This window comes from Rutidosis leptorrhynchoides, chromosome 7 (genome assembly GCF_046630445.1).
Source record: "Rutidosis leptorrhynchoides isolate AG116_Rl617_1_P2 chromosome 7, CSIRO_AGI_Rlap_v1, whole genome shotgun sequence".
Lineage (NCBI taxonomy): Eukaryota > Viridiplantae > Streptophyta > Magnoliopsida > Asterales > Asteraceae > Rutidosis > Rutidosis leptorrhynchoides.
In genome coordinates this window covers 33,705,755-33,716,902 of record NC_092339.1, presented here as the reverse complement: position 1 = coordinate 33,716,902, position 11,148 = coordinate 33,705,755, and the positions used below count along the sequence as shown (strand labels likewise).

The 11,148-nt window shown below is 33.3% G+C and overlaps 1 protein-coding gene across 1 annotated transcript; it reads right to left on the bottom strand.

Moving 5' to 3' along the window:
* Window positions 1–3,691: 3,691 nt before the first annotated feature.
* On the bottom strand, window positions 3,692–6,480 carry LOC139857764 (uncharacterized). The gene is made up of 8 exons (XM_071846601.1): window positions 6,214–6,480; window positions 5,875–5,959; window positions 5,606–5,647; window positions 5,327–5,495; window positions 5,179–5,231; window positions 4,850–5,071; window positions 4,405–4,451; window positions 3,692–4,061 (listed from the first exon to the last, which is right to left on the bottom strand). Exons 1-8 carry the CDS (start codon window positions 6,444–6,446, stop codon window positions 4,004–4,006), a joined length of 909 nt encoding a protein of 302 aa, XP_071702702.1. The 5' UTR covers window positions 6,447–6,480; the 3' UTR covers window positions 3,692–4,003.
* Between the last annotated feature and the right edge of the window lie 4,668 nt (window positions 6,481–11,148).

Below are 11,148 nucleotides of genomic sequence, written 5' to 3'. Positions count from 1 at the left end.
CTTTAAGGGAATTGAGTTCAGGGGTATTCCGCGACTCGCGGATTTTTTTGCCTTCAAACTCCGCGAGTCGCGGAGTTTGAAAATACAGCTCACCAACTTTGGAGTCTTTCTTGCCGACGGATTTTTATTATTTATATAATATATAAATAATTATAAGAATTATTTAAATATTATATTATATTTATGTGCATAGTTGACTTGTAATTTTTAGTCCGTTGCGTCGAGCGTTGAGAGTTGACTCATGTCCCGGTTCCGGATTTTCGAACGTCCTTGCGTACAATTTAATATCTTGTACTTTGCATTTTGAATCTTGTACTCTTATAATTTCGAGACGTTTCTTATCAATAATTAGAACCTCTTTGATTGTATTTTGTACTTTTAAGCTTTTTGGTCGTTTGCGTCTTCAATTCGTCGAATCTGTCTTTTGTCTTCACCTTTTATTATTTAAACGAATATCATTTGTAAATAGAACAGTTGCAACTAAAAGCTTGTCTTTCTTGAGGAATAATGCTATGAAATATATGTTCGTTTTTAGCATTATCAGTTTCCCCTAAAGAAAACCCGCTCGCTTAGTTGCACCAATGTCAACCAAACCGAAAACGTGAGTTGAATGCATCCTATACGGCAACTTCAAACCAATTTCTTCAGTGAGAGAAGCTTTAACCCTGCCTACATATTCCATATACGATAGAATATTCGACTAAATACATTAGTTGACCCGTTCAATAATCCGATGTTGGACTTTGGTTTGCAATCCATCAAACCTCCCCTCAAACCTAAGTTCAACTAGGCCTTCCCTCCAATGATAGTCCAGATCTAACTTAATTTAGTACCTGCTGCAACCTCGAAACACAACTTGAATGGGACCACATCAAGTCTACTTACGGTACAAGGCTTCAAGATCGACTCATCCACTGATGGTGCACAACTGCGTGTGCCAACCAAGGGGTTAACCCAACCGTTGACATGCTGCAAATGTCACGTTGCGCTATCCACACATCCAGACTACAACTCACGAGTATCATACATTCACGATAACTCCCACTGTCGATTTTTAAACGAATGTCCCCCTGTTTATTACTTGGCCGCCCAAAAAAACCCGAGAGAAACCAACTCTTGTGCACACAATTGTTTCTTCCCCATATCCCGATGTATGACTATGATTTGTACCCAAAACAAACCTCCCCTCAAAACCCAAATCCATATGGGCCTCCCTTCCAACGATAGTTCGGATCTAACCTTTACCGTCGCCAAACGGAACTCTCAAACTGTCTATGTGCGGACCAGTGAGATTTCGGTACAAGACTTCAGGATCAACCCAACGTTACCAAGGGAACGCACGCACGCTGAGAGGTGCGCCCACAACGCCGTCCATCACATCCGGAATATATTTTGGCTCCCGTAACAAAGCTACATCTCTGAAAAATCACAGCCTTTATCGCCCGAAGATTCGCAAAACAAATCGTCTCGCCACTCGCAACATCAAAACCGGAACTTTCTCCATAAAACTGCCGCAACTTTAAAAAATCGTATCCCAAAGGTCCGATCATCACCAAAATTTTGTCACTCTTAGATCAGTAACTCTGGAACCTACAGTCCAAGTTTCACATCGATCCAACGGTAGACGAACCCTCTATGAATTTTCTCTTACAGCAGCTCCAAACCCAAACGACTGCAACTTCGAAAAATCATAACTCAAGATCTAACGGTCCGATCACTGCCAAATTTTGAGCACAACTAGATCTACGAGTCTAACATCTAAATTAAAATTTTCAAGGCGATCTGACGGTTAACGAACCCGTTGTAATTTTTCTCCTCTAACAGCTCCGAAACAAAATAGGTTAAACCTGAATGGCAACAGCTTCGAAAAATTATATTTCGAGATCTAACGGTTCGATCTTTCTCAAATTTTTACAGATACTATATCTATGACTCTAGCACCTTCGGTAAAAATTTCAAGTCGATCCAACAGCTAACGAACCCGCAGTAATTTTTCTTCTCCAGTTGCGTAGTAGAATCTTAATTTTGAAAAGTTCATCATTCCCTTGAACGGGACCGCAAGGAATGATAACTTAGATCCGATACCCGGATCTTCCCGAAAATCTCTTCTTTGTCTTCAGCAACAAAACTTCGATATCTCGACACAAGTTGCAAGACACACAACCCTGTCATTTAATCTAACCTTGATGAACACCCGAATCATCAAACATATCGAATATCTTGCTTTCAAATCGCCATCGTGCCCGTCTTCGAACCTTAAAAGCTCATGATATCAGTTTGTAGGATCATTTTCTAGCCCAATTAACCACCAAGTATCACAATCATATAAACTAATGAGGTTCCACTCTAAAACCAATTGGTAATAGAGGGAGTAGCCCACTAACTTATATATTGCCCTTAGAATTTATCTCACTCCTATGTGGGATTGGGTTTGCACCCCAACATCAAGCTGTTAATTTGCTGTAGCCTGCTGTATCCTCAAAGAAGGGAAATGATGAGGTTAAAATCTGATCCCAAGTCTTTCTAACACACGCTATTGTTCTTTGCGTCTTCAGTATATTAACATTTCAGTATCCGTGTGTTTCCAACAATAAGTTGTATCCTAGAAATAGATGTGAAATTCGCCTTCAAGGTTATAGTTGTACACATCGTAGTTTATTGCTCCGAGGAAGCTCGGTGTACTGAAGAAGTTGATTATTTGTTTGTTATTTGATAGAGCAATTTTATTGGCCTTACAGGTTTTGACTTCTTATTCCGTTGGATCTGCTTCCCATGTTTTATATACGAAGTTATTACAGTTGGTTTTTCGGTCGTGAGGTCTTTGACCTCAAAAAAAAAAAAAAAAAAAAAAAAAAAAAAATGAAACATATATACATGTTGAAGGTTGAGTGAGGTCTTTAAGCTGAACAAAAAAAACATGTCATAAAATACTTCATATTCTACAATGACCGCGTAAATGTGGTTGCAAAAGTAAAACTTCTCCCTTAGGAAATGTACGAAGCCGTAACGCTTAAAAGCTTATACTGTTTTTGGGGAATGAATACTAGATATATCAGTAATTCTTTTTGAAATAGATTAACAAAGCTTTTTTAGCATTTAAAAGGTTATGGTTTGCGAAACATTTGCGGCTACAAACTACAAGATGATTTTTTTGCTTCTTTAAAGAAACTTGATGAACCGGAAAAGCTACTAAATTGATCTTAAAAAAGTAAATACATGTTGTTCTATACTTCTATACTAGTGAAATGACCCGTGAAATTACGGGTTTTTTAAACGAAACAGTTTAATGGTATATTTTAGGTATTAAGTGAATTTAAACGCTAAAGTCATTTAGTTTAATGACCCGACGGATTTCGAGTAAGAAACTTCTCATTGTTTTTACAAACACATTGATGTACTTAACTTGGTCGGAATAAATGAACTACATTTATTCTCTCACCATTATATTTCAATTTTCATCACAATTACTATTTTCTTTGTCATAAAAGCCTACATTAGAACCTTTTATTCATACGTGTATTTCGTATACATACATAACGTAATTAATCTCGTAAAGAGATTTCATATTTTAATTTGAATTTTTCTTAACAAAGTAACTAACCTAATAATGAAATCATTATTGTAGTTTTTTTAATAGAAACTACAAATAGATAGATACATATTAACACCAAACATTGTTCTTATCGGCACGTGTATCTTATTATATTAACTGTGGGCATTGTAATGAATACAATTGTATGGGTAGTTATTTAAAACAACTCCATCATACACGATTCTATTTTTTGTTTCTTTTCTATTGCACTTAAATACACCGCTTCGAACCTTCACTAGCATATAATAATTTAGCAAGAACATGCAACTTGCGCCACCAAAATAACCACAAAGACATTTAAACGGCAACATAATATTCTCTAACCTACACAAGTCTCTGTTCTTGAAATATCTCGGAGATTGTATATAAAACACTCTTTGCGCTTGTACGCTTAAAACCCGAGTTAACAACTCAGGAAAAAAAGTTAGTATGCATTTCTTCTCCCACTTCAGAAAATATATCTTCCATCCTGTGTACAAATATGTTGATATTCAACATTAATGATCAAAACAAAAACAACAATGATGCCAATTAGACTTGTATTTTGCCCTACGTTTGTTTCATATAGGCTTCCCTCTAGGTTTCCCAGTTAAAAAATCCAGCATTTTCAATTCAAATTTACTTGTACCCATCAAATTTCCATTTGTTTTAGACTTACTAAAACATGTAGACAAAGGGCTATCAAATATAATTTTGAAAGATATTGTATTTGTTTACTAGTGCGGGAGTAAGAAAAAATGTTGTCGGTATTGTAAACATCAAATATATTTTCAAGCCACTGTATCAATATGAGCATGAAAAAATTCCGGTACCTTTGTTTATCTATATTAACATCCGTAAGCCAGGCTGTTAAGTAGATCTGCAAATTGAAAATAAAGTACAAGAAAGATTCAAATTCAAATAACAATATGGTGGTTCTGTACACGTAAAATGTGTCGATTTTCATTTTATACATAAAAATGTCAAATCAAACATAATTATTGACAGAGTGTACATAGAGTGCACTAGGCAACCTACTTACTAGTTGAATACAATTAGAGGTGACATATAAAATGGGTTGATGTGCTTTTTATACTTAAACGGGTCAAATTGAACAAATTAAGTAGAAAGGGAATGGGTCAAAAGGGTCTAAGTCATTTCAACCTGTACCAAACATGACCCATTTAAGACTTACTTTCATCCAACCTTACCGACCCGCCCATCTTGCCACCTATAGATATATAACATTTAAGGCTAAGTTGAGATTGTGAGTCCTACCTCTAAGACATCAGAGTCTGGTTGGTTATTGGGTTGCGTAAGAGTTTCACTTATGCAACCAATCAACTTTGGAGGAGCTGATTCAAAACCTTCTTTATGATCGAAGTTGCATCTCCTCAGATCATCAAATTCCCCTTGATATATTTCATCAGACCAACTTAGTCTTTTTATGATTGAAACGTCTTTATTTTTCAGAGAGAGAATCTCTATCACAAGTAATCGCTGCACTTTCATACGCAAACCAATATATAAATAATGTAATCCCCATTAAATAGATGTTAGTGTAGATTTATATGTTCTGTTATGGTTAAATGAAATTCGAAGAGTACCTTCATATATAGTTCCAACTTGAACATCTGAACCAATTCCAAAGCTAACTTTTCTTAAATCATTGAAACACAATATTAACATATTATAAAGAAAAAAGTTAGCACGAGAAAATAACTAGAGTGATAATTACAAGTGATCTAAATTTACCAAAACAAGATATAGACCAAAATGTATATACTGGTACCCCTCCACCATCTCCATCATTAGTTGCGTCCTCAGAATTGGAAGAAAATCGTATATGCGAGCTATTGGTTCCCCCTTGATGGAAACATCTAAGTGACGAACTTGTGTTGACCATGTTGAATACCGTAGCCACCTGTAGAAACAAACGAGTGTTTGTTGGTGCTTGCTTGTATTTGGATGATATATATTAAACATGTAACTATACTCCCGCATAGCAAATTTTTAGGAATTGTGCGTATATACCATCTCCTTATATGAGGACAATAGTTTATCACGATGAAGAACCTACATGGAGCGGTCAAACGTTAGGTAGGATCCATAAAATGGTCCACATAAACTATATTATAAAAAAAAATGGTATACTGTAATAATCTGTTTTCATAAATAAAATTACAGAAGATCATCAAGATCTGGTACTGGACTTTTAGATATGTGGTTGCAAAATCCAACGATGCTACATGACATGATAAAGAAGACAAATGGAATCAACAAGTAAAATTACAATCAGTCACCTGTTGCTTTAATAACTTGGAGCAAGCTTTCTTTTGAATGTCAGGCATATCACTTAAAACTCCCAACTCCATATCTTTCATGTACCTATATCAAAACAATCTCTAATTACTAATTTACTTAAAATATATACAATAAAAATAACAAAAAAATGATGGAACATATATGTAACAAAACCATATATTCATTCCCATTCCTACAAACCAAACACTCTTAAGTTTTTGATCTTTTGCATACATAATAATATTATAAGTTCAAGACGCCCTAGTAAGAAAAGGGTTGAACAATGAATAATAGACTGAATTTAATTGAAATTGCAAGCAAGGTGTTTGATAAAATGCCTCTGAGAAAGATACGCATTGACAAGAGAAGTGGCGTGTGATCTGGCTGCTGAAGATGAAGAAAACCATTCTTGTCTGAGTGAATTCAATCTGGACCATTGATTTTTCATGTTTCTTTGAGCTGCAGGTCGCCATAGCCGGTTTACTGAAGATGGTGTTGATTTTGTACCTGAATTTAGAAGGGTTTGGTGGGTTGTTTCAGAAATAGAAAAAGATGATAGTTTTGATTCCATAGGTGATAAACAAGTTAGCAGTCGATTGTTTCAGTTTAATTGTTCCAGGGTTCAAAGAAAATCAACGATTTTCAGTTTATACTTGTTGGCGGGTTATGATACTAGCATGGGTTACGGTCTCACAGAATACTTGCAGCAGGCCACACTAGCCCATTATCTTGATTAGTGGGCCGTAGTCCAATCAGCCCCAAGATGCAGCTTACTTTGTTAAAGCGGTTGAAATCGCTGAAGTAACGAAGTAGCAAATAAATGCTTAAAATAAGATTATTTTTTTTTTTTAAGACCATTCCCATCCCTACCGGTGGCGAAAGCCAGGAATTTATTTCACCGGTGTTGAATTTTTTTGGGAATTATCACTAAAAAGTTCATTTTTTTTAACCCTTTTTAAGTGAGAGTCCATAAAGAAAAAATTGTCAATTTGCCCTCACAAAGAGCAAGGTGTCTTGCTCTCTTACGCCTTGCGACCTTGCTTCCAATTGCGAGCAAGGAGCAAGGCACCTTGGTTCCAATTGGTTCCAATTCGGGTTTACTCCGTAAACCCTCAACCCAAAACCCGAAACCCTAATCCCTAAACTCTAACCGTTCGTGTTAAATTATTCAATCTAAACCCTAATTTCTAAACCCTAAACCCTAATTTATAAACCCAAAACCCTAATTTCTTAACCCTAATGTCTAAACCCTAATTTATAACCCCCTAATGTCTAAACCCTAATTTCTAAACCCTTAAAAAAAAACTCAGCAGCAAAACATTCAATGCATTGAATGTTCATATTTTCATCTAATCTATAATGTTCGTGAACAAAGTTTTTTCAAAAAACGAAAAAAAATTACTTCCCCCCACTTCCTCCAAAAAAAGTGTTTCCTTCTTGATTAAATCTCTCTCTCTCTCTCTCTCTATATATATATATATATATATATATATATATATATATATATATATATATATATATATATATATATGTGATGACCCAGAAATTTCGACTAAATTTAAACTTAATCTTTGTATGATTAACATTTCCGACACGATAAGCAAAGTCTGTAAAACTGAATCTCAAAATTTTTGAATTACTTTTATATATTTAAATACCCTTCGGTTGTTTTCGACGATTCGCGAACAATTATATGTAAATAGATACATATATACTATAACATGAAAAGGTAACAATGTATTAATTGTTTGATACCGTACATTAAACTTATTGGTTTAAATATCTATTTGAATGTATATGATAAGTTGAAATATTTATTATTAAAATTTATTTATAAATAACTTCCAATGTGTATTTAAAAACTGATTTATGTATATTAAAAAGATATATACATATATATAATAAACGATAGTAACATTCATTTATTGATTCAATTGATATTTAGATAAGTTAACTAAAGCGTTTAAGATGAACCAGTTAAACACTAATTTGTTACAGTGTTTTCAAATTGCCACATTACTCAAAATGCTACAGTGTTTTCGAGACGATGATTTATAGAAGTAAATGACCAAAACACTCGAAAGTTTAAGATACACTTTGAGTGATATAATTAAGGGATAATTTAAGGCTATTGATAAGGCTAAAAAGGAACATATATTTCATAGCATTATCCCCCAAGAAAGACAGGATTTTAGTTGTAATTGTTCCATATTCAAGTAATATTCGTTTATATTTAATAAGTGCGAAGACAAAAGGCGAAAACGAAGAATTGAAGACGGAAAGGTCCAAAATGCTCAAATGTACAAGATACAATTAAAAAGGTTCAAATTATTGATGAAGAACGTCTAAAAATGACAAGAGTACAAGTTGCGGAACGCAAAGTACACGATATAAAATAGTACGCAAGGACGTCTGAAAATCCGGAACCGGGACCCGAGTCAAGAAGAAACGCCCGACGCAACGGACCAAAAATATCTAGTCTACTATGCACAAGAATAAAATATAATATATAAATAATTATATTAATTATTTATATATTTATATTTATTTTATATTATGTCGACAAGCTAGGAGCCAAAACAATGTGAGCTGTCCCTGGTCCTCATGCGAGTCGCATGGCCAGAAGGCCATTTCCATGCGAGTCGCATGACTCCAGATTCCAGGCCAGGTACTATAAATTCAGGTGTTTTGCTCGAATGAAAAATCAAACACACATACACAAATATATATTACTCCGTATAATATTTATTATTATTATTATTATTATTATTATTATTATTATTATTATTATTATTATTATTATTATTATTATTATTATTATTATTATTATTATTATTAAGATTATTATTAATCTTATTAATCTTATTATTAGTATTATTATTTTTGCGATACAAAAATAATAATATACATAAAATATTACGACGGAGTACTGTCCAAGTAACTTTCAAAATGGTTTTCAAGCGAGCTAGAGCTAAGGAAATTATGGGTTATTGCCAAGGAAATTATGGGTAATGTTCGGGGGTATTTTTGTGAATCAAACCTCGTGTTTATCATCTCCGATGCGTCTACGTGCTTTCCTACAATATTGTATATCAATATTAAACAGTGAGTTTCATATGATCCCTTTTTCAAACTATATTTTTGGGCTGAGAATACATGCGCAGTTTTATAAACTGTTTTACTAAATGGATACAAATACTAAAACTGATTTTGTGTGAGTTTCATATGATCCCTTTTTCAAACTATATTTTTGGGCTGAGAATACATGCGCAGTTTTATAAACTGTTTTACTAAATGGATACAAATACTAAAACTGATTTTGTGTGAGTTTCATTTGCTCCCTTTTTAATTGCTTTTGCAATATATATTTTTGGGCTGAGAATACATGCACTTTATTTTAAACACAATGGATACAAGTACATACTAAATTCTACACTGAGTTTGAACCGAAAATCCCTTAGCTTTGGTAACTAGTAACTGCCAGTTATAAGAACTGGTGGGCGCGAGTAGTAGTATATGGATCCATAGGGCTTGATATCCCCGTCCGAGCTAGAGCACTAGCCTTTTAACGGACGTATGCTATTTGAGAAGCGTACACGTTGGTTTGCGTGTATTATTAAGATGATTATACAAAGGGTACAAATTATATAAGCATTAAAGTTTAGTTACCAGGGTGCTCAATTTTGTAGAACTGATTGATAAACGTTTCGGATGAAACAACTGAAATCTTGTGATCCACCTTTTATGTAAAACCTATTGATAAACGTTTTGAATAAAACAACTGAACTTTTGTAATCCACATTGATATACGGATTATGTGTAATATTAAAACTATGAACTCACCAACCTTTGTGTTGACACTTGAAGCATGTTTATTCTCAGGATTCTAGAAATCTTCCGCTATTTGCTTATACGTGATACAAGATATGTGCTTGGAGTCATACATGCTATATACAAGAAACTTGCATTCACCAAACTATTACCATGTATCTTATTTTGACTGTATTGTCAACAGATGTATTATTGTAAACCATTTAAATGGTGATTGTCTATACGTAGAAATCATTAGATGTTAAAAACCTGGAATTTATATATTCATTTATGAAATACCTTTTCAAACGAATGCAATGTTACAAAACGTATCACATAGAGGTCAAATACCTCGCAATGAAATCAATGAATGACGTGTTCGTCCATATGGATTTGGAGCGATCGTCACAATATATATATATATATATATATATTATATATTATGTAGTGACCCGAACTTTTCCATGTTTATATATATTAAATGAAATTGTTATTTACATGATTAAATATTTCAACATGTTAAGCAATCAAACTTGTTAAGACTTGATTAATTGAAATAGGTTTCATATAGACAACTGACCACCCAAGTTGACCGGTGATTCACGAACGTTAAAACTTGTAAAAACTATATGATGACATATATATGCTTATATATATATAGTTAACATGATATTATGATAAGTAAGTATCTCATTAGGTATTTTAACAATGAGTTATATACATAAAAATGAGACTATTGAATTAAGAAACTCGAAAACGATATATATAACGATTATCGTTATAACAACGTCTTACTAAGTACATATGAATCATATTAAGATATTGATACACTTGGTTAATTATGTTATATGATAAGTAATTATATCATTAAGTGTATTAACAATGAACTACATATGTAAAAATAAGACTACTAACTTAATGATTTCGAAACGAGACATATATGTAACGATTATCGTTGTAACGACATTTAACTGTATATATATCATACTAAGATATATTGTATATCATAATATCATTATAATGTAACAATTTAACATCTCTTTAGATATAATAAACAATGGGTTAACAACATTTAACAAGATCGTTAACCTAAAGATTTCAAAACAACATTTACATGTAACGACTAACGATGACTTAACGACTCAGTTAAAATGTATTTACATGTAGTGTTTTAATATGTATTCATACACTTTTAAAAGACTTCAAGACACTTATCAAAGTACTTCTACTTAACAAAAATGCTTACAATTACATCCTCATTCATTTTCATCAACAATTTTACTCGTATGCACCCGTATTCGTACTCGTACAATACCTAGCTTCTAAATGTATTTACTATTGGTATATACACTCCAATGATCAGCTCTTAGCAGCCCATGTGAGTCACCTAACCATGTGGGAACCATCATTTAACATCTAGTATGAAATATCTCACAAAATAACAAACTAATGGAGCCTATATG

Bases quoted from the DNA above. Each gene is read 5' to 3' on its own strand.
- LOC139857764 (XM_071846601.1), bottom strand. From the start codon at position 6,446: ATGGAATCAAAACTATCATCTTTTTCTATTTCTGAAACAACCCACCAA. The intron at 5,648-5,874 runs GTGACTGATTGT...CGCTCCATGTAG, and splicing joins CCAAGTTATTAAAGCAACAG to GTTCTTCATCGTGATAAACT. The intron at 5,496-5,605 runs GTATATACGCAC...TTGTTTCTACAG, and splicing joins TGTCCTCATATAAGGAGATG to GTGGCTACGGTATTCAACAT.